The 24,660-nt window shown below is 38.3% G+C and overlaps 1 protein-coding gene across 5 annotated transcripts in view; it reads right to left on the bottom strand.

The window, feature by feature from the left end:
* The window catches only part of LOC113154219 (R3H domain-containing protein 2), a 45,982-nt gene that overhangs the window by 8,027 nt on the left and 13,295 nt on the right, over positions 1 to 24,660 (bottom strand). The window contains exons 3-19 of one of the 5 annotated variants that reach the window (XM_026348281.1): positions 17,463 to 17,617; positions 16,821 to 16,978; positions 16,504 to 16,725; positions 15,302 to 15,343; positions 14,468 to 14,554; positions 14,212 to 14,335; positions 13,697 to 13,775; positions 13,250 to 13,309; positions 12,543 to 12,683; positions 11,583 to 11,691; positions 10,880 to 10,975; positions 10,377 to 10,426; positions 6,726 to 6,961; positions 5,441 to 5,616; positions 4,919 to 5,017; positions 3,838 to 4,131; positions 586 to 721 (exon numbers count right to left, since the gene is read on the bottom strand). In XM_026348281.1, the coding sequence (XP_026204066.1) occupies positions 586 to 721; positions 3,838 to 4,131; positions 4,919 to 5,017; positions 5,441 to 5,616; positions 6,726 to 6,961; positions 10,377 to 10,426; positions 10,880 to 10,975; positions 11,583 to 11,691; positions 12,543 to 12,683; positions 13,250 to 13,309; positions 13,697 to 13,775; positions 14,212 to 14,335; positions 14,468 to 14,554; positions 15,302 to 15,343; positions 16,504 to 16,662 (1,888 nt within the window). In that variant the 5' untranslated portion in view covers positions 16,663 to 16,725; positions 16,821 to 16,978; positions 17,463 to 17,617. The remainder of the gene's footprint in view (positions 1 to 585; positions 722 to 3,837; positions 4,132 to 4,918; positions 5,018 to 5,440; positions 5,617 to 6,725; positions 6,962 to 10,376; positions 10,427 to 10,879; positions 10,976 to 11,582; positions 11,692 to 12,542; positions 12,684 to 13,249; positions 13,310 to 13,696; positions 13,776 to 14,211; positions 14,336 to 14,467; positions 14,555 to 15,301; positions 15,344 to 16,503; positions 16,726 to 16,820; positions 16,979 to 17,462; positions 17,618 to 24,660) is intronic. The other 4 variants (XM_026348283.1, XM_026348282.1, XM_026348284.1 and 1 more) reach the window with 4 other exon arrangements.

The raw sequence follows: 24,660 nt of genomic DNA, 5'->3' as shown, positions 1-24,660 counted from the left end.
CCCCAAATGAAAGTGGTTGAAGGATAAAGCTGTCAGGTATTTTTCCATGAAAAAAAAAGGAATGAGGTCTATTTTGGTCTCAGCATATTTGAATTGGCAGCATATTTGAATTGGCAGAACAATGCAGGACCAAGGTTGCTTAAGAAAGTACCTTTCACCTGGTAGACTTGAAACTGACTACAACTTGGCCAATTTTTGCATAGGGGAACATAATACAGTTCTGCGAAAAGAAGTTCCTGTGTACTGACTTGTACTTAATCCATTTTGGGTGTGTTCTGGATGAGTTAAAAAAAAAAAAAAAAAGAAAAGAAAAAAAGATCTCATTATTTTTATAGTGATAACACTGTATGCGGACAAACTTAAATGTATAGGAAATACTGAAACTATATGTCTGTATGTCTCCATTGATATACATATAGACCTGAAATAGCATGCATATATATATATATATATATATATATATATATATATATACTATTTCAGGTCTATATGTATATCAATGGAGACATACAGGCATATATGATATATATATATATATATATATATATATATATATATACATATAGCATAACAGAATGTACTGACCTGACTGCTGTGTGGGCTGAGGCATGGGTTGTGAGCGCTGGGCAGGATAAGACACCTGGTGGGACATGGGTTGGGGCACACGGTACTGCTGGCCTGAGCTGGGATACTGACCAGGAGAGTAATATGACACCTGTATCTGAGAACAGAACAATAAAAACACATTAGAAAGTAAGAAACACATAACCAAGAAGAAACAAAAATAACTTATTAGTGGTCCTAAACCTTTCCCCACATACAGAGGAGACAATAATAAAAAACTTGTCTATGACTATTGCTGCTGCTGTTTGGCATGACAGGTGAGAAAATGGTAGTTTATAGGTATTTTTTGCAGAAAACAACAATATAAATAACAACATAGTTATGAAACAACAAACAACTTATCAAAGCAGCTATGTATTGGACACTGAGCTAAATAATGCCAAAACACTCCTTTCTAACACTGAGGGGAGCTGTAGAGTTAGGCTACCATGATATGAGGGTTCATCACTGAGTAACCCCATCCACATAAAAACAATAAGATCCACTGCTAATCTGAAAATGTTATTATAAGACAGTGTCTGCAAACTCTCCATTCTGCAATTCATTATAATTGTTTAACAATTTTAACAATGTGCATAAGCAAGAATGTTCAGGAGAAGTTCCCAACAGTTACTGTACACAGGTATAAGTTGAAATGTTATGAAATATCTGGTTCAATGTGCCTTATACAACCAGACTAAATGTAGCATACAGAATTTCCAAACAAGACATCAAATACAGAAACAGAAAAGGTTTAATGTTAGGAGGATCGATACATTCTGCCTCCACCTTCATCTGCATACATGACAACATTCAGGTCCATCTACAGGCTGCAATGGTGTCAATATTTGCACTCCTTTTATACCGTCGACCACCCACACATTGAACAACATGGTGTGTCTTCCTTTCCCAGCCAAGACTGTTTATACAAGTATGGAGATCCAAGAGTAGGGATAACAGAGGAAGGTGTGTAGGGTGATAAATAGCATGAAAAGACACTGTCTATATAGGTCAGAGCTAGCGACAACAAAATCAAACAAAAGCTATACAGATAGTTATTGTTTTAGTTAGTTAATTTTAACCTATTTGAAAATACAGTGACATGTTAAAGTACATTTATTATGTCGTAATAAAAAGCCCAATAAGCAACTGCATGTGAATAAACAACTCAAACGCATTACAATTACTGAATACTGCAAAATGAGTAAAACTGTGTGCACCAGATTTCGGTACATCTTCTATTAAGTACTATAAAAAAAATTACCCTGGTGCTGCAATAGCGTACTTTACTCATGATTTAGATTCTATAACTGATAATGCGCTTTAATGAAATCCTTTTGACCTCAGAATCTCTTTATAAAAACACAACGCTGTTGCAACTTCAAAAAAATGTGACTTCAGTTATTAAAAAGGCTCTACTAAACAGACCATTTTTACAGCTTAGCCACAGAGCTCCTTTACAGGGCCTAATGTCTCCCACAGGGTATTTAATGTTCACGTCAATTTAGCTCCCTCTGTTCAAATGAATTATAATAACTACTTTATGGAATCAAGCAAAGGTCTGAAGGATAGGAGGAAGAGCGTGAGCGACAGTATGAGACAGCTCATTATTGTCACTACCTCTACAATCATAAATACAGGGCAGGCTAGTTGAGTGAGACCAAGAGCTCTGAGTACAAGTGAAATAGGTGAGTCAATGACAAGTCATTCCTATGGACTCAGTCTATAAGTTCACAAACAAAAGTTAATGTCTGAATGTTTCTGAGCAGGTGTAAACAATTTCTTTGTGATTCTTTCTAGGAAACATCTTTATACATTACTAGGAAATTATTCAGACATGACACCAAAAGGTTTTTGAGGTGGAGAGAGACGTATATTGTTTGTATTTTAGATTGGCTTGTGTTAAGATGAAGATAGGGTTTTAGGGTAGGGTCATTCACTAACACTTGATTAACAAGAGACAAGAGGTGTACCTGTGACACAGCTGGAAACCTCTTAAATATAAAATATTTGTATGCAAATGTGTTAGTAATAGCTTGACTCACTGTCAGTTAAACCAATTATGAATTATTTTTACCACAAAAACTATTACTCTGAGATAAACTGTGTGACATGTGACAGTTATTTCTTTTATAAAATAAATCCTAAAAGGAAGTTCATCAGTTTAGCTCAGAAGTGTATCTCAGATCTCTTATCACAATGGTTTGGGAATGACTTATTGCCACAGTTAGCGGTATACCAACATGAGGCTGTCGTATCACTCATTCAGTGTTGCATAAAACAAAGTGATCAAGTTTCATCACTATCTGTCTGCTAACAAGGTGCAGTGATCACACTGTGTACCCGGCCCTTTTATCAACAAATCTTTACATTAACACTTGTTAATATGAGGTGTAAGGATATATTATGCCAAAGCAGCAAAAGAAAGAAAGAAGGAGGTCAGACTGATATGAACAAAAATTGTGTCAGGTTTTTAAAATTAAAAACATTACATTTTAATAGAAAAATGTAACCTTGTAACAAAAACTGAAAATTGTCCCAGCAAATCTAGCAGTTCCTTCCTTAGTATTATGATAATTCAATGTGACCATTCACACACCATCAACAATACACAAGTCATCTGCTGCCAGAAATTAGACGCATCTACCCATTCAGTATCTTCTGGAATCGCATTGGGCCGTACAAGTAATGTTTCTCTTCCATTTATGTCTAAATAATGTCTTTTATCCCTCCTTAGTGATGTCTGTTGTCTCCAAGATGAACATGATCTTAATTTTGGCACTGGCTTTAATACTAAACATGTGTTTCTATATTAAGAGAAATTAGCGTAATGAAAGAAAAATTAATGTCATAAAACAGTGGATTGCAATAATAATTTTATGTATAGTGTATATCCACTTTAACAGTCCAGACGTAAACTGTTATGAATAAATAAATCAATCAATGACGATCTCTATACATTTACCATATGGGCACACCTGAGCAGTACTTCCAGTGAAGTCAACAATATACATTAAAATGGTTTAAGGAGGTCTGGGTGTGCTTCACATTATGTTTGCATGTCACTGTATGATACAGTAATTTCTTAGGCTTATGAAACATCCAATGTTTTACAGAAAAGAAACCTGAAAGATACCCGAGTGTAATATCAAATTACCACTAGCAAACACCTGTTTAACACTAATTGTCCGTGACTGTGGTTACATATATCACGATTTGTGGAGAATGCTGTACCTGCTGAGGTGGAGGGGGCTGCATGTAGCCTTGTGGAGGTGGCGGAGCTTGCATGACAGGCTGGGATGGCGGTGGAGGTGGAGGTGGAGGATGCGGGTGTCCAGTTGCCGGCTGGTAGCCAGATGGAGGTGGCATAGGCTGTCCTGTTGTAGCCATGATGTAGCTGGTCTGAGGAGGGGGGTGTTGTGAGAGCACTGTGGGAGGAGCCTGATACATAGGGGGAGGCTCAGGGTTCTCACTGGAGCCCTGCCGACTCAGCGTCATCTGACTGAACTGGGGTGCCAGCTCTTCTGCCTAGGAGGAATGGAGATGAGTTCATAAGAGGATCTGGATTTGTGGCTAGTACCACTTCATCAAAGTCATGTGACTATAGGAGCTACAGTACAAAGCCTAAAGACTGAGTGATTAAAGCAAAAATGCTAAAGTAGCAACAGGGTAAGAGTCCTGAACACCAGCATTAAAAAGACAAAATACTAATACTAAGTAATTTTGCAGAGTCAGATAAGAAGATCGGTTTATATTATATAAGTCTCTACATCCAGTACAATGAGAAAGTATCAGGAAATGTTTATAATAATGGATGTAATAACTCCAGATTTGACAGAAAAGTAGCATATATCCCAAAACATCAAAGAGTTCCTACAAGATTCGAGTCTATACAAATATTGCTGACACGTTAGGATGAAGTAGCTAAGCATAAAATAAGTAAATCGGTAAACTTTAAAAGTCAGTTTGTCTCAAATGTATAGATTTTTGTAATTTCAGAACACAGATGTGATTGGTACATGCTAACAAAGAAGAATTATTAATTATTGTTATTATTATTATTAATAATAATAATAGTTAATTTGTCATGCAGCACCATCTATATACAGTCAGAGAAAGTAATACTTGTCTGGTTCAGATATATTGTAGTTCTTCCATAATTGTGGTTACAGTTCTAACCAATGTCAATGACAGCGAGGCAACAGAGTGCAGTAGATTTTAGTAGATTACAGCAGTGTGAAAATGTAAGGGTGTTAGTAATGCAGTCTTAAACTGAAATAATATTAAGAAAGGAAACTATAAGAGGTGTCAGTACCATTGTGTACTGCTGGGGAGGAGAAACTGGCAGGAGAACCTGGGGGCAGGAAGGGCTGGAGTAAGAGACAGGCTGAGAGGGCTGCAGAGATGCCACCGGCTGAACAGACCACCAGAAAGGAGGAGGAATTTAAGAGGCAGAGCACAGAAAGAATGGCCAATGAGAGAATAAGTGTCAGAAGCAGATGGAAAGAAGGGAATAAAAAGATATGAAGACATTGGAAAGATGTGGGTTAGGACAAGGTGGAAAAGTGAATAAACAGTAATGTTGTAAATATTATACATAAGTCATAAAACAGTGTATGCAAAATGAAATGTAATTACTACTACTCAGAGGAAATCTACAGACAATCTGGCTGTCAGCAAACATGTTATCCCTGACTGAAATATTCTATATTGTTACTTGAAGTACATTTTCATAGGGCCTAGTTTTTTTTAAATTTGATAAGTCATTAACATGTCATTTTGTCTTTGCCTTTTCACTAACATGGTTGATATAATTATAGGCAGTGGGGTTACTTACCTGAGCAATCATGTGGTTGCCCATGGGGTGTTGCTGCGGGGTAGGAAGCAGAGCAGCCTGTGGCGGAGCCTGGGGCTGTGGTGGCTGTGGCTGTTGTGATGGGCAGGGAAGCAGGCTACGGCTGGACTGGGAGGCTGTGGGTGGGGGACACACATCAGGACTGACTAGGGGCAGGCCTAGTGATGCAAGAAAACATATGAAGGATACAGTAATTATTTGGCCAGTTAATTACTGCTCTTAACAAAATAATTACAGTATCTCAAGTAGGTCCATTAAAACAATTGTATTACATAATATTATTGTTCCTGTAAGTATTCATGTGTTAACCTATGCTTTTCCAGACCGGTAGAGGAAAAGTCTCTCTGTAGTTTAAATGTTTTTTCCAATGTTAAATGCTAAACAACTTCTTAGATAAAATAAAAAGCAGCATTGAGCTGAATATAGGGAAAAGTTCTTTCTGGATATGAAGTTTAAAAAGGTTTAGGTTGGGTATTATATTTGAGGACTAACATTTACAATTTAAAAATTAGGGACTGACCAAACAGTATTGCATTATGGGTTGTTTCTGGCTTTAATGTCACATTCTAGCAACAGTTATTTTATAACTAATATATAATTGTCTGTTAGAGTCAACCCTAAAGGTGTTCCGGAAACCAATTTAAATATTTTCTGGTGTGTTTCTGAAGGCTTGTGTAACATATTTTGCTTTGTTGCCAAAAGAAATAAATTCCCCAAAAAACAATGAAAAACATATCCAGATGTCTCTACTACATAAACAGCAGGAAATGAATAACCAGATAAGTAGCCAAGAGTTCTTGCTGTCAAAAGATTTCATGATGAGGAAAAGAAAAAGACCATTCTGACCAATTTCAAGGGAACAAGATTGAGAGACGAAGACTCTAAATGCAGTATTTAGATTACCTTACTTCCAAGAGAAAAATCTTCAAGGAGGGCGACTACCTTCTATTTAGATTAATTGCATCTCTAAGACGCTTTCCCAAAAGGATCAGCCCGAAAGTGTTTTGTATATTTCAAAATAAAAGGACAGGGGAAGCTGGCTTATAGTAAGGATTGCATTAAAATCACAGCACATTTTTTTCCACATAACATTATATTTATGTTATGACAATGCTTTTCTTTATGCTGTACTTGCTTTATTAGAAGTAGAAATAATTACAATAAATAAAAGTTACCTAATGCTAACTTTAATGTCATTCAATAGAAAGACCTACTGTAGGTCTTTTTTTTTTTTTTAACCGCTCAACTTCTCGGTTTGGTTCCTTACCAGAGCGAGAGCCTTTGCAGCTTCCTTGGGAGCCTTTGTTACTACCAAGGCTATCCCCCCTGGTAAGGATGGAGATGCCAGAGAAGCTGCTGGCTTTAGTGACTGGTGGCCGGAGGGTGCGGTTGGAGCTGTCTGAATCAGTGCTGCTCCAAGGCCGTGGCTCCAGGCACTTCATGTCACTGTCTGTGCTGCTTTGACGACTGCTAGATGCCCTGCTGGAGCTCTCACGATTACCTCTAAAAGGAGACAGAATGAGGAGGAAAAAGAGAAAGACGTGAAATGATTGGGAGAGAATGGGGAAACACACAGAAAAAAGAGACCAGAGTTTAAGCGAGGAGGAGTTAGGAGGTGGCAGATGAGAGATGTGTAGAAATCACATAGAGCAGAGGTGAAGAATGACAAGTCAGAAAGGTAGATACAAAATGTAGGAATAAGAGTAGAATGGGGAGTATATTGAAAAGCAGAAGATGTCCAAATGGGAGAATTAGAAGGTAGATGGAGGCAGAAAAATTAAGACAATTAAAGACAGAATAGAATAAAGACAAGTATGCAGAAAAGCACAGTAAATTCATGAACAGGTAGAGAAGACACACTGTTTGACAGGCTTTAGGATGGTGCATTCAATACAGATGCATAATGGCTGGTTTAATTTAACCACAATACAAAAATCAGGCAACAAACCACCAAAGATCATCTCCAATTTTAAATTTACAACCACACACATTCTTTCTCCATCTCCCTCGTGCTCACGCACACACATACACACACCCCATTAACAGAGGAAAACACACATGCAGGGAGAAAGATGCCTTAGACAAACAGTGGGGTGAAAGAGGATACTATGGAGACTATGGATTAGACAAACTGCCATAAAATCAACATACAAACCATCCCAGACTGGAGTCAACATACACATAAAGAACTACTAGTGTTATACATTTCTCTACAGAGAAACAGTAACACATGCACTTCATATGTTGTACTAAAGACAAGAAAAGATACAGAAACAAGACGCAAATACACCTGTTCATACCATGTACATTAACACAAACAAAGTGCAGATGTACATCAACACTTAGACCCTATTTACACCTGGTATTAAGATGCGTCTTCGGCAATCAGTGGACAGCCGAGACACATCATCCCTAACATCTGCACACATATGCGTCTCCAAGGTGTCAAGCAGATCACTTGTGTCCAGATTTTATAACTGTAGCGTCATTTCTGCTACAAGATCAACGTTTGGTTCGGACAGATTCGTCTGCCAAAATGGAAATAAGGGATTTTGTTTTACTGTCACTCCAACCATGCACATCAGTGTTTATGTTCATGCTTTTATTTATTTTTTATTTCTCTTCTTTTGTTTTTGTGCACTGGCGTGGATTCACCAAAACAACCACCACGTCTCACACCGTTAATGCATTCTCTTCTAACACTGTCTGGGACACATGAGGATGTACTGGTGTTTACCCTACAAAAGAGATATGGTCCCAGACCACCTTAGCAACTGGTTTGATTGATTGAATCACAATCTGTGCTGGTGGCTGTGATCCGAGTGCCCGAGACTCATCTTAATACCAGGTGTAAACAGTGTCTTAGACTCACACATACTATCAACAAAATAACCACTTGCTACCACTGGTTCACCACTATTATTCAACTGTATTGTTGTATACACACTCATTGTGTTGTTGTGATGCTGTCACCCTGGATAAGGGTAGCTGCCAAGAAAACCAATGATTGCTCTGTAAGCGTAACCACCACTCTGGAGAAACCAAGCCGAGTCAGCTGTAAAAACTTGGGTCTTTTCATCCTCTTAGAAGCTACGAACATAGTATATCCATGTAGAGAGAACAAGACTAAAATGAATTCAAAACATAAGGCTGATCGTGGGAATCTCAATGACGAGAACAGAGATGTGGTAAGGGCTGTAAAACCCTAGTGATAGTGAGTGGTGTTTGAAGGTGGCTGTGGCTGATAAATATTTCAGAGAGACTGTAATTAATGGAGGATCTATTTTGAGTTCTCTCTCTGCAAAGCCTATTTTAAGGAAGGGTGGGTGCTCTGCTATTCTCTGTAAAGGCAGGCGCATACTTGTGCGCTTCTCTCTGCAGACACAAAGATGAGAGCAGAGTGAGCGAGACGAGGAACAGGAGGAGGGATTCTACTGTTGATCACATGATGTTTCATCTCCACTCTCTCCTCACGACAGCATTCCCTATCACATGCACAAACAGGAGAAGCTAGGCTGTTGCTGTAATATGCTTCTACCACTCCTCTACATTACATGAAGCAACCACAAAAAATGGCCACACACAGCAGTGTTTACTATATACTTTCATATAATCAAAATGAAAAATAATAATATATATTTGTTAAACTCCAGAGCTGTACTGTACATCACAAAAATATGCATTTTGTGGAAGTAAATATTCAAATGATGTTAAAAGAAATACATTATAGTAAACTGAACGTTTTGGGATTTTGATTGCTTGTCAAAAAAAAAAAAAAAAAAAGCTACATAAATACACCAAGCCTGGATCTAGCAAATTGTGGGGCATTCTTCCAATTCCCTGACACTTTGTAGACCAAATTATTTACAGATTAATCAAGCAAATAATCAAAAGATCAGTAATGTCACAAACATACTAAACTATACTATACTTCAGTCTCCTGTCACTTCCAGCAGTAGTACTGCATGTACATTTTTTTTTCAATTTTACGTGTTACTATGCAACAGGTGACATGTTAACAAAAACTACACGACTAAGTCAACCACAAAACAAACAAGTTACTGTGGAAGCAATGCAGTAAGTTTATATAAATGTGTAGTTGACGGTGGATGGGTGAAAGGGTAAGTTGTTCAATCAGTCCCCAGTGAAACCACAAAGCAGCCATGCATGGGCCATTGGAAGCCCCACGGTGCAGTGCTGGAATAGCTATCAATCAGCCGACTACGCCAAGCAAAGATATTAAAACCACAAGTCACCACTATAATCACCAAACCACTTTCAAAAATGGGCATGGCAACATACAAGTCAAAGTCAACAGCACCCCAATACCTAAAGATCTGCCTCCTCTTTTGAGAGCTAGAGCAGTAGCCCTCAGTGGAAAGTCTGTTGGGGTTAATATTAGGAGAAAGTACTAGGGTTACAGAAGTGGATTTGAGAATAGGAGGGGGTTTGGGGAAGGGTGAGATAAGGAAGAGTGGGAGGTAGAGGTAGGCACAGTATTGTAGAACTTTTACCCCCGAGAAGAAGAAAAAAATGCACACAAGGCAGAAACTGACTGTTGAAAAGCCCACGCTTCCTCTTTCTCTCACAGCATATTATGTCCTAATCTTTCAAGCTCTATGGCTGGGGAGCCTAGGGATAGAGGTTGATTTTAACTACCGTACGAACTAACATCTCTAGAAAAAAATCTTTTCCACTACTTACAAATCTTTCTCAGTGAGAGTAAGTTCCCAAATTCATCATTTGCCTGGAAAACTATTAAATGTTGTTCTAGATGTTTTGGCAGATATTTGTAAAACAAACAAAAAAATGATATGTTTATAGGTCAATAGCCTCCTACTACTCAAAACTGAAACCTAACAATCTTTAAGGAGAAAGGTGGAAAGGAAAGAGTCTCCAGCTGGATGCATCTTCTTACCTGTTGTCATTGATGTATCCATTTTGAGAGGACTGTAGAAAAAAGGACACCTGCACATTATGAAATGCTTCATTCACCCAGCAGCACTCATGGCCAACATTTTTGACAATTAAGCAAGTATTTATGATAAAATATGTCACTAAACATTCATTCCCAATCAAGAAATACACTGCCAGTCCAAAACCGCCTGGATTTAACTAAGGAAATGGGTAAGAGCCTCCCGTTGGATAATTACTGCATGGATTAATATTTTTCTTTGAGCAACGGTCTGACTCTCCCATCATCAATACAAGATCTTGGAATAAACCTTTTGACATTGCAGAAGCTTATAGAAATTAAACGTGTCTTATGCGTGCCATAATCAAAGCTAAAGGCGGTCTAACAAAATATTACAGTGTGTGACCTTTTTTTTGGACAGGCTGTGCATTAGGAAATACTAAAAAAGTTAGAACTCAATAGCTAATTGCCACTTTTTGTTACCCTGTCAAAGGTCCAATACTCACTTCTCGGGCAAAGATCCGGTCTCGTACCCGTTGATACTCCTCCTCTCTCTCTTCAATGGACTTGCTACGCCGCCCGTCCTGCAGCGGCACACGGATCTGTCATTTGGGAAAAATAATTATATTTGGGGGAAAGAATAATCTTAATACATTATATTGAATTTAATAAACATATACGGTATACTTTATACTATAGCAACACACTGTGCAACATGCTGTAAACTTAATCAGAAATAACAGCAAGGCAAAGAAGCTGTCTGACAACAAATATGAGAACAGAATGGAGAGTGTTTCGAGGGGCAGAATCAGTGTGGGATGGTTTGACACCACAAAAGTGAAACTTTTGAAAACCTGCAGAATCATAAAAAGGTACAAGCATAAGGCATCAAAGAGAAGTATCTAAGTCAAACAGACATCACTGGAAATGATGAAGACATTAAATTTTAGAGGGGCACAAAGGGCATGTTTGACTTTATTATTCCTTGTTGATCAATTTGTGGTTGAAAATCAGTGTTTAAACATATGAAAACCTCAGAAGCTACTGTTGCATGTTTGTACAAGTTATTATTTCCTTTAGAAACAAATGGAAAACACTGCAGTTGTGCATGGCTTATTAATAAATAGGTACTTAGTGTTGGTGATACCGTTATTGTAAAGGTATCAAAGAAGTAATGGACAATGACTATGACAGTTATATACAGCCAACCTGATTATCATCCTTGTCCATGCTGGCATCATCTCTTTTAAGAATGAATTTCTTCTGGAAGTCCATGTTACGTTCATCTTTGATGTGTTCAGAGAACCTTTGCTCTGGTCTGTAGAAAAAGTTCATAACATTTCATTTTAATACACTAAAATGTTTGACAGCATTTGCTTGACTTCTGTTAAGTTCCATGGTTTTCACACTTTATGCCTACAAATCATCGCATATATTAATTTGGAAAACTAGAAGTGAACTGTAACCAGAACTAGATGTATCTGGTTACAGTTTATTCTACAGTAAGTACATTGTATTGACTCTTGACAAACTCACGTTTTGAGCCTAGAAAAGTACTCCACACAAATTGTGTATATGCTACCAATATATTTATTTATTTTAAAAACACAAGTACGCCAGGTTTTAGCCATTCATTAAGGTGCAGTGTTCAATCAATCATGTACACACAGAGTCTAGGTTTTATCCCTCAGGTATATTAATGCTCTGTCAGCTTTCAGCACAATCAAGTTTCTGTTGAGTTGCACGTTGCTGCCTTTGTGAATGTTTCTCAGATTGTTCTTTATCCAACTGCTACAGAGTTTATTGTTGTGGGATTCTTCTGTTACCTTTGTGCTGCGTTTCTTGTGTTGTCACAGCAACCCCAGACTCAAGGGTTTGTTATTACACGTTCCATTGAAGTGGTTTACATTACTGATGTAGCCTTCCTAAATTCATTTCCATATAATTACCTCTAAAATAGGGTATATTCTTATCACTGCAATTCTGGCAGCTGGGCTTAAAACCTTTTGAATAAAACTTTTAATGTAGCTCATGAATAATTTCAACATATTTACATGTATATAAAAATCATGTAATGAATGTAATTCTAGATCCGAGCCTCTCCTCCCCTCCTGAATTTCTACAGCGTAGCTGCTGAAGATTCAACCAGTGATCGGATATTAAACTTACATGCGCGTGTTCCCCGTCTTGTTGATGATGACAGCCTTGCCCGTCTGATCCACATTGTGGTCCATGCCAAAATAGGCAGCCACGCGGTGCAGCAGCATGCGGTGATATGAAGTCATCTGAGGAAACTTCTTATACTGGTTACTGCAGGAGACACAAAACAAAAAGTTGTAAGATGATTCTGTTTTACTTTGAAAAGCTAAATTGAGTGATTTTTCTTTCTTTCTTTTTTTTTTTTATTTGTTGAAAACTTTCATGTTTATTTTAATATTTCCTTTAAGCATTTAAAATAACGTTTGAAAGAGGATGTTTCTTATATGTACTGAATGCACAAATGACAAATGGAATTTCAAGGGATTCTGTCAACACGTAAATTCATTGTCAGTGTCATTCAAGTCTGAGGTGTTTGAAAAGCAGGGTGGACAACTCATTTGGCTTCAATGTACACGTTGAAGCAAGATGACTTGCTGCTTTCATACAGATTTCAAGTGATTATACTTCTACAGTATAATAACACTATTGTGATTAGATTTTCACTAGGAAAGAACTAAATCTCACTCAGAGATCCTAAAATACATATCTTCACCTCTAATAAGAACTACCAATTGCCACATTTATCTTGTTACCCTGTCAGTTTATAAATAAAAAGAAATGAACATGGAGGCACTATATTTAAAAACAAGGGAGTGGTTCTGAAGAACATGGCTTACTTGTCATCATTAATGAACTCCAGGATATCTTGTTCTAGTTTGAGCAGCATCATTCGATCCCTGAGGGTGAAACCGAGAGAGGGAGATGGATCAGTAGGTGGAGTGGGTCATTTGCTAGAGTGTTATAAGCATACTAACCAAAGATCAAAGGAGTTATAAACAGTAATGCAGTCAATAAATCAAGTCAAAATCATTGTTGTATCACTTCCATTTTTGTTTACAGTATAGCTAGGAAACTTTAAGATAATGGATAATTATTTATTAAAAATCTACAATGTAGGTGCTTACAGTAAGTTTGTCATAAAATGTTTTAAATATCAGAGTTTTACCAAAATACATTAAGCTATGACCATAAATGAACATACATGTAATATGTTTTTTTTTATGTTGTTATTGTTGTTACTGCAGTAATGCTTTTTCAGTTAGTTTTTGGTGGAAATCTCATACCTGGGATTGTTTTTCAGTGTGTTGACCAGAAACTCATGAACATCTATGCCCGTGGAGTCAGTGTATTCCTGACTGGAGTCTAAAAAAAAAAAAAAAGAGAAGAAAAGTCTAAAAGAGCACCCCGACATTTTAGGAACAGCATTCCAGTTCATTCAGGGGAGTAAATATAAGAAGCAGATACACATAAGACACCAGCTAGATGGTCTATGCTGTCATACACACACACTTGGACAAACACTCTTCAGGGGATGTGTTTTCATTCCTTTCCACTACAGAGGACAGTTGGGCTAGCCATTTCATATCTGTTGCTCTTAGAGGCTAATGACGCCTGAGAGCCTCTGCAGACTGAATGGCGCGTGTAATTAAAAATGAGAGCGGGATCTCCTCATCTTCCAGACAAATTAGCCTGACATCATACAACTGTGGGTATTAATTAAACTGTAGACATATCTACATGTAACAGTCATGACAAAGAAAAGTTATTAAAATGTTAAATGTACAAATTTGCATCTTACCACGTGACAACATCTTTCGTGGAGTCTTGTCCTTCTTCTCCTTCTCTTCATTTTCATACTCGTCCTTTGAGGACTTCTCCTCCTCCTTGTCTGATGGACAGCTAATGTGAAGCTGAATGATATCCTGGAAAACCACAATCCATTGCAGCAAGGAACAATGATCACAATTAAGACTAAGTTTGCTTAATCTATGAAGCACTTTTATTCCTACAGAAGGTTAGGAATTAGGTATTAAGGATAGTGATAAGAACAGTACCGATTCTGGAGGGCCATCATTGGAGAACGGACCACAAGACTCCTCACACACTGCCAGACTCCGTACCAGCTTCAATTTGGCATTAGACTGAAAATAGAATGACACACATTATCTGTAAAGTTGATTGTTTTGTTTTTATAAGGCATGTTTAGTCAGAAATGCTTGATAACAGTAAGTTTAGAAAAAACAGTTGAGAAAATATGAAGTGAAAACAAGACAAGGAGGGGATTCTATTATTGTGTTAATACAAGTGACATAATTAATTACAAAGCATAAAGGCTGATGAAGGCTGGGGAAGTGTTGCATTACAATTAATGTAAACAGACCAGTGTAGAGAAGGTGTGGAGGGAAAAAGTGAAACAGCTGTAGGCCAGTGTACAGAGTGATGACATTTTGTCACAGCTGTTGTCTACACAGTCAGTCTGGGGATTCTGGCCAAAAGACAAAATGCAACAGTAGTAGGAAGTCTGAGTAAGACACAAATAAACTTCACGCTGCATCTGAACTGAGCTTCTCAGTGGAAAGTAAGGTATCTTGGAGCAAATGAGAACATCAACACTCACTTTTAGATGCTCCACACCAGTCACTCACCCCCGTTTCAGAATAAGTTGACAAGATTTATTTAGCAAACTAGTCAGACTTCCCAAGTTTAAATAAACTATTGACTTTTATAGCATCACTGAGGTCAATCTCATACTTAATTCTATGATATGGTTAAATGGAAGTTGTCAAGAGGGTTAAAATTACCATAAAATTAAATAGCGAGGTGATTTAACATCTATTTCGGTTACTACAAAGTATTAGAGTATTATTTTTTTAATATTAATTACTTACCTTGGCCCTTTTCCTGCCATGGCTGTGATTAGGAGCCCGTTTCTGCAAGAGAAAACTTAGTAAGGTTAATAATAAGGTGCACAATAAAAACAAAAAGAATATTAACAGACAATATTGAGAAGAGATTATCAATAGGCAGTTGTATATTTTGTTGGATCGTGAAGTGTCCACAATCTCTCATTTCAGGTGAATCATACACATCATACTTTTCATTTTATGTTATCCTACTCCTGCTTGAAGCTTTACAGTAACCTAATAAATCATTAATAACAGGGATTGTGCTTTTTCAACAAATAGATGCAACCTAAGCACCTATTGGTGAAAATAATTCATTGGGAACAGAAGGAAGGTCCACCTAAAAATCACCAAAATCATCTGGAAGTGGCTTCATTTGGACATTTGCAGTGACTTTGTTCAGTAACATTATTCATTTTAACAGGCTTCTGAAGACATCTATCTTGTTGACAACTTTTACAAGCAACATTTACAGTAGATGAGAAATTACTGCTGATCTCAAGTTTGTTTCATTATTCAGACTTTCCAAGTTAAAATGTTGTCAATAAAGCATTTGATATATAGCAATAGATTATACTCTATAACACATTTCAAAATTTGCGACCAGATGTATAGAGGAATATAACCTAAATAATCTGTGTATTTGTTTTGAGAAGGTAAAGCTACAAAAATGATATTGTGAGCCAATAGTCGTGCTCCAATCAATCAGAGAATAGGAGCAAATCTGTGTTTCTGTGTGTGTGTGTGGGAGTGTAGGGTACAACACAAAGGCGCTGGTGTTTAACATCATACTAAATTAGTTGGTATTATTTTTAATAAATTTGTTTGCACGTTTTTAGGCAGTAAGCTTATATAGTGCAACCCATTTTTTCAGGTGGACATCTGTCTTTATAGTTAACTGAGACAGTATCCAAAACCTTTGAAAGATAGGGGTGAAACAATGTTTTACAGGTAGTTTGGCATCCCAAAGGGTTTCCACACGCTAACTAATCAGAACAGAGTGGGATGGCTGTTTCATTCTCAAGGCCAGGTGATCTGTTGCATAAAGATGTATTTGCAGTTTATTTTTTACTTGAAAACGATATAATCTTGCATCAGTGGAGTCCTAAAATAAAATATAAACCCCAAATTAAGCATAATATGGCCACTTTGAACAAATCCATAAAAGTAACATAAAATGTATATACCTGTGCATCCTGTGGAGAGCTATCCTCAGGCTCCAGGCCATCTCCAGTCCCTTCCTTGGTGCCCTGTGGTTGAGGGGAGGTCTTACCTCGACTGCAGGGCTCAAGCAGTGGCCCACTCTCTCCCTCCTGCTGGATGTCTGTTGTCAGGCTCACTGACATCTTCTTAGGGAAGGGGAGAGGGTGGGAGTTGGGGAGGGGGTTGGGTGGAGAACCCAGGAGGGGCTGATGGAAATGAGGACATTTTAAAAAACTGTGGCACTTAAACACAAAAGGGCACAGGCGGTATATGTATGAGGACATACTACTATACTATCTACCTGTATGCAGTACCAGATCTGTGTTGTACTCTGTACAGTGGGTCTGAATGGGAACCACACACAGGAAGCTGAGGGTGACCCACTAAGGTAGCGTTATCGACACGGCTGCAACAGGGTGCGAAGCGCAGTCCATAGCAAGCCTTATCCTTCTGGTTGGGCTGAGAGAAAACAGCATGCCAACAAAACAAAAGCACAAAATTAAGTTAAAATGATTTAGCTTTACAACATACAAGTAAAAATTCAGTCCTCACCTGGTTTGCAAAACTGCTTACAGAACAAGATGTCTCTAACCTTCCCAAAACCTGTTCAAATGGTCATCAGCAGTTCATCTGATGCATTAACTGATATCGTAACTATACTGCTGGTTAGAAATGAAGATTACCTTATGGAGTATTATTTTATTCTACATTAGAATAAGCATAACTAAGTATACACATGCTTGATATTTATGCTGTTTACAATACACTCCACTCCAAGCTGTTTTTTTTTTTTTCGTAACAGTTCGACACCAACAACTGACTGGTGGCTAAATAAAAGAAGCAGCAGCATTTTGAGGTTTAGTCTCTCAGCACTGGTGAAGTGCTCCAAAAGACAAAATTATAAGATAAATAACATGCATGTGAAAAAGGCAGTAATATTTACAGTGATCAGGTGAACTGAAGAGGCAGCAGTTAGTCAGTCAGACAATGGGAAGGGGCACACCAACAGGCCAGCCACCACCTCAGCGGTCCTCAGTGGCCTCGTTCCTCTCCCTCCAGCTCAGTGTAGTAGCATGGTCTGTCCTCCAGTCAGGAGCCCTGAACACGAAAAGCAAAAGAGGAAGACACGGATGACGTCATGTTTTACACACTGAGTGACTCATTGCTGCTGCTGCTGTTACTGCTGCTGCTGCAGCCACCGCCACTGTTTCTAGCAGGGAGGGGAAAAGAACAGCTGAAAGCACAGAGCCTACTGGCACATATCGTACAAATAAGAACCTCAAGCTTGGTTAATTCTCTTCAAAAAGGGAAAACTATTTGTTAGCTGACTTTGTCGATGCTCAACGTGCAACTTTTGAAATTGTAGGCACCTCTGTGGTTGGGAAACATCTGTTAGAAATGTGTTTTCTGTTTTGCTTTCCTGAATCACACAGGAAAGTGAGTCAGATTTGACTGAACAGAAGACATGCACTGGCTTTTCCAATTTTAAACCCTATCTTGCAGGTATATGCTTTCCTTCATTTAGTTTCCATCCATCATAATAGGTGGCTTTGGCTTTATCATCAATTCCAATAAAAATGTTAATTACAGCCATGACTGCCATGATCATATGCTTATGTCATCAAATATTCACCCTTGCTCTCACTAAGTTACATCATTAAATCCATTTTACCAGTAAAAAAAAAAAAAAAAAAAAAAACATGGCAACCACAGAAACAGAGTTCTGGTGCTTTGAATTCTTAAGTTTAAGTCCCATATGCATGTATAGTAGCACATGAGAATTGACAAGATTTCCAACGTGTATGCAGTCAGTGTGGATGACTACCATTTATGCATATATCTGTTGGTTCAATTTTGTGCTTTAAGATAGATACAAGAGTACAAATGAAGCAGGGATTCCCAGTGTGGGGAAGACCCAGATCATGCAACAGCAAAGGCGTCATCAGCAGCATCACATCATTGACCAGGACACCCACATGACCCAACCTCGCTCTGCTTATACAAGTCTACCACACAGCAGCACTATCTACTGTAGGCAGATACAAATGTCTGATTCAGTCAATTCAAAATAATGTCCTGCTTTCCTACTCACATACATACATACATTGTGTTCTTGCAGAAAAATTATGAATAGCTTTAGATTAGAAACCAAAGAGCAGTTCATCTCAAATGTTATTTTAATGCCTGAGCAGCCTTACTAGCAGATATTAGGTCGGCAGGAAAAATTCTGAATCAGTGGCAAAGATGGGGTGCTTATGAATAAAACAGCTTTACCTACTTCTGCTCCTCCTTCCATTCCTTTCTTATGTTCCCTCAGATAGTTCCTCAACACTCTTCCCTTCTTTCCTCAACACACACACACACACACACACAGACACACCAGCCTACAGAGTTGCCAAGGAGACAGTAACGTCATTCTCAACTGCTACCGTTCGTGTTGAGCACCAGCGAGAAGGGCACCGAGAAGAATGATATTAAAAATAAATATGTGTATTGCAGACACAGGGATGGAAACACAGTGGAATAAATAGAGCAGGATAAAATGAAAAAGTGACAGATCGGGATCTGCTGTTTCCCCTTCTTCAAGTTCAGGTAATCTAGCCTGTTATACACTGTGGGTTTTCAGACATGGGATATCAAATAGTAGAAAGCTAAATTACAACTGACAGGGCTTAATTAGATAATTACCAATTATATCTAAAAAGACAAATAAATCCTCTTAACATTAAAATGACAGATAGGGGGAGATAACCCTAAATTTTTAAACAACACGATGTTACCACAGTCCTATGTTAACATTTCTGGTCTTACAACTATTACCCTGTTACTGTCAGGGTTGCACAATACAGGCTGAATTACAAGACCTGCCACAGCACTGCTCTTGTGTCCCAGTTAAGTCAATGTGTCAGTGGACCTGATGCTGATATGTTCCTGCTGACTGTCTACACCATCACATGTGGCTGCATATATACAGTATGGCAGCTGATTCACACAGGGCTCTGGCCAGTTGCATCATAGCAACTGGGAAAGTCAAGTGGAATAACTGGATGAAAGGACGAATGCTTCCTCATATTTAAAATGGGTCTGAAAAAAAACTGAAACCAACACAAAGAGCCCTGTAGAAGTTTAAAGAGAATAAAAACTCACCAAGAAGGTTCATATGTGTTTCCCAAGATCAAATTCAAGCATTTTTTAGGTCAGTTTTCCCAATCTTGTTCATCATCTAAAAGCTTTAGATGATGAATTTTTAACAGTGGAAGTATAGGAAAAACATGTACCTTTTATGTTTTAAAACGTTTCAACCGTCTAAAAGTAGACTTTCCTTGCTAGCTAACCTGCTATCAAACACTTCAGACCGTTTTCCCTTTTCTTTTGAAGTCCACTGGAACAATTTTCCTGATTCAGCTTTTTCTGCACTGCGATCAGCATACGTCCAGAGGACCTCATATCATCTTTTTTGGCTTTCATACTTTACCTCCTCCAATAGTCCTTTACTCTTCTATTCTTTACATGATGTTTAAGACATCTTTGGTCATTAAGACACATGTGACATGTTTCCCGTGTAGCTTCTTCATGTAGACTATGTTTAGCAGCCCTCCAAGATGGTTTACATCGTCATCAATGATCTGCTAAGCAAGAAGTTATTAACCTCCTTGTTCAACACAGGCGTGACTATGTGACAGGACCAGGATAGGTTTTACGAACTGGCTTTATTAGATAAATGTTCCTGATAAAAATGTATCCAACCTTCCTCTTTGTGGTTTCAAGTTCCTGAAAGAATCTGACACGAAGACCAGGTTGTGGTCACAAATGTGGCTGTACTCTGCCAGAATGTCATCACAGATTTTTTTTCTTTAATGCAGCCAGTTTCCACAAGGAGTCAGAAAACAGTGAATTGGAGCTGATAAACAGCAGAGCGACTAAGAAGTGTCTCTCCACTCCTCACTGCTAACGTCACAGACACACCCACATGCACACAACATGTCGTTGGGATAGTCCTTTACTCCGAAGACTTGTAAGACCTGTAAGGCCAAAATAAGCCATTGACAAACAACCATTAAAAAAATTCAGTGACTTGGTATATTTGTTTGTTTCACCTGTTGCATCTGGAAAAGTACAAATACTGTACTTCATTTTTACTTGGAGGTTTGTAAAGAAAAAAAAGGTTTTGGAAGTAGCAAGCAGTACTTTTATTTTGTAATTTGTTTGAGTGAGATTAAGTAAAAAATGGAAAAGGTAAAAGTTATTTATTAGTAATTTAGTAAGTCAGTTATAGTTCTTGGGAAGGAAAATCAGAATGCAGATTTTGCATTATCCTAGATTTGGTCCTTGTCTTATCCGTGGTTTACATTTGTCGTTTTCCAGCCGATCCTCATTAAATCGCAACCTCCCAGAATGCTGGTGCAGTCACCTCCGACTCACTGTGTCTACGGGGGAGCAGGGTCACACATGAAAACAGACTGGCAGATCACAGTGTTACATGCAGAGGCACAAGCAAGGCCCAGGCAGAGCAGTTTTTATTTTTTTCCTCTCTTTATAGCAACAGAGTGACAATTTCACAAATCAAAGTCAAATTTTACTATTTATATATTTTATATTAAATATGTCAATTTAGCCGTATGAAATGTCAGCAGAAAATGGAAAGTTTCATTAAACACAAGACACCCATTAGCTAAGCAAACACATAGGCCACACAGGCAAAAAAAAAATCATAATGCCTTTTCATCAACTATTACTGCCATAATTCAGTGAAAGGTGACATGACCCAGTTACATAGTCCCTTCTGATGACAGGAAACCAGCTAAAACATGCAGGTCATACACTGTCTGGCCCACTGTATCAAATAACCACACCAGTACAAGTCAAAGCAACATCTACATGGCACGCAGTAGTAGCCTAATGGATAGTGCACATGAATGATGACCGCAACTTCATAAGTTCAATTGTGACTAGGGACCTTTCCTGCATGTCACAACATCTCTTCAGATGTTTCCTCTCTGCCTCTCTACTTCAACAAATGGCATCTAATGATCCATCAGTCTGTGGGCAACACTGCACCATATGTAGTTATCTGCAATGCACTGTGTTCTGACACCTGTAGTAGCCAGAACTTTGTGCTATAATAGCTCTTCTGTAGGATTGAATCAAAGAGGCAACCCTTTGCTTCCCACACAAATCAATGAGCTTTGGGTGCCAATGGCCCTGTCATCATTTACCCAGTTATTCCTACAAGAGCTGACGTTTTAGAGATGCTCTGACCCAGCCATCTGGCCATCAATATTTGGCCACTATAGAATTTGTTCAGATCCTTGTACATTTTCTTACCAACACATCAAATTGAAGAACTCACTGTTCAGTTGCTGCCTAATATATCTCACTATGTAGGCACTGTAGTGAGATAATCAATGTTATTCACTTCACCTGTCAGGGATTTAATGTTGTGGCTGATCAGACCATTTCAGACAGCATTAAGGATTAAATATTTTGTGTGAGTATGAGCTCACTGACAAATTTAGCTGCTTGAGGTCAAGCTGGGTCAAGGTCTCAGCAATAGTTGGCAGTAGGCAAGCCACAGAAATGAGAAGAATTCAATGGCACTGTAGCTGGTAAAAGCAGATAACATGTCTATAGATAGTCTTATTAAATTATCAAATAACTAAATTGTGATCAACTCAGACACATACACGTGTAGTTAAAAGCCGTGGTTTAGTAGCAACCATTGCCAAAGAGCAAAAATAGATTATTTTACCAAGATGACTTATCAATTAGCAGATACCTTAAAAAGTAAATGACAATTATTTAATCAATTTTAATTGTTTTAAGCATGGACAGACTAATCTACAGTGGTCAGCTGTTACACCCTAACATGGATAGTTGTCCTTAATTACATCCTGAGTGTAAGTGAAGAGAGCTGAGCACTGTGTATGCCTACAGTTTTGGGTGGGTAATGACAGAAAGCTGCTACTGTTACTTTATTTCATTCATCGCTTTATTTCAGATTTCATAATGGAAAAGCATGAGGAGTAGACATGCCTCTCCATTTTCTCTGCAGAGGCTGAATGAAAGATGAAGGTGAATGGAAGTGCATAATGCTGCAAACAAGAGTGAGCAAGCACGTACAAACCCACAGACAGCAGTGGGAGAGACATACACAGGCAGCTCGACCCAATTCATCTGTTCTGTATTCAGCTGTGCACCTCGCCCATTTGACGTCAGAGAGAACCCATTTCACAAAAGGGAGCAAGGTTATGTCTTCACAGAGAAGAGGCTGATGTGTGCGTAGCAATGGCAGAGTTTTTCTCAGCCCCTGCACATATTATATATCAGCAGTGCTCGCAGTGTGTGCATACCAGTGTTTCTATGTCAGAGAGGATTCCCCTTTGCGTCAGTTACACAATCTCAGATAGGGAGGGGGAAAGGGGTAAGAACAGTCCAGGAACATTTGCAAAAATATCTGTACCTGATACAGTAAAAAATATGGATACTCAAGAATACTGTATATAATTTCTGAGCCATGTAAAAGGAGTAGTAATTAAGACAAATCTTTAGAAAAAAACAACACAGAAATGGTGTGGATGTGATTACATTAAAAATAATGTGGAGGTAACATCCTGAAATCAGGCTAACAAGACCACCAACAGGGAGGAGGGACATGAATGGTCAAATGCAACGGAAGACAGGGTTTTCTTTTGCCATCTACGTCTCTGTCCTTCTCCCTGCCGCCCCCTCTCTCATTTCTCTCTCAGTGCTATGAGGATACCCCTTCCTGCCTTACGCCCCCTCCACGTCAACCCCTCCTATCAATATTTCTCTCTATATCCACCCACTAAGTGTTAGCTTTCTGTCTCTCATCCTCTCTCTTTTTCTTACTCTTTTAATGTGTCTTCTTAAATTGTCAGGCCTGCTGCTGACGCCATCCTCCTCCACTCAGCCAGCCCACTCAGTCCTGTGGGACGAGCTATGACTCATTCTCTCCCTCCTTCCCTCTCCTCCCTCCCTAGTTACCTACCTACCTTTCTGTAGATCTCTCTAAGTCTCCCTCTGTCTCACTCTCTCTGTTGCGCTCATTAGATATAACCTGTTTATAGTTCTCTGCTGAATGTTGAGGAACTTACCAAAGGTGTGTGAAGAGTACAAATCAAACTGAAGAAAAAAAACACAAAGACAAAGTGAGTAATGGAGACAAAGACATGTTAGTCAAAGGGAACAGTCTCACTTCAGAAGTATGAATGAATCGCAGTGGAGAGAGAGGGGATCCTAATTTGCATGCATTATTGATAAAGTCAGGACTGAGAGAATATGTGTGAGAGAAATTTGGAATTCCTTTTGAACCAAATTAAACAAGTAAATAAGAATTACAATCCAATTACAATAATTAATGCAGAAATAATAAATTAAGGGAAAATTATTTCAATAGGAAAAACTCATTACATTTTTCTTTCTATTTTACTTACACAGGTTTTTTCTTTATTATTAAGTGTGATCAGATGCAGAGATTATCTTTGCTACTCGCATGTTGAAATCGCAAATTTAACTTGATGTAATGCATTATGTTACAACAGGATGTTGAGGCACTGCATACCAATGCATTCTCAACTGATGCAATGCGATATCAAGGACTGAGGGGTAAGAATACATGTAAGGCAGTAACTAGCTATAGTTTTCCTTCATGTCTACTTGCTCTACATGCAGTATAAAAAACAAAATTTCCTTTCACAGTTATATGCATACTATATACTCAGTCTTGACTTAGCAACTGTGCCCTATTTAGCGCAGCAGGAAGATCCATAGCTTCCAAAAACATCTAATTTCTCCCTCAGTTGCATGAACAAATAAGACTGCATTACACCTCGTGACAAAGCGCGCTCTCACAAGTGGAGGCAGAAACAAATCTAACGTGTGAACAACCACAGAAAAAGAAAACACATTATGGAAACGACTGAAGAGAAAGAATGAGTCACAATCACGAAAACCCTGTCAGTGATGTTGTAGACAGGAAAATAAACTCAAGTTTTGTGGACCTCACCTTAAAAAGTGACAGAGCATGAATGAAATGTCTAGATTACTAAGGTGCCAGACAGAAACTAACAATCAGGTACTAATAAAGTTTGTGTTTCTCAAACATGGGTACCTCTCAGTTT

Source organism: Anabas testudineus, chromosome 5, assembly GCF_900324465.2.
Source record: "Anabas testudineus chromosome 5, fAnaTes1.2, whole genome shotgun sequence".
NCBI classification, from domain to species: Eukaryota; Metazoa; Chordata; class Actinopteri; order Anabantiformes; family Anabantidae; genus Anabas; species Anabas testudineus.
Note: the sequence above shows the minus strand (reverse complement) of the source record. Positions and strands in the feature narration are given on the sequence as shown.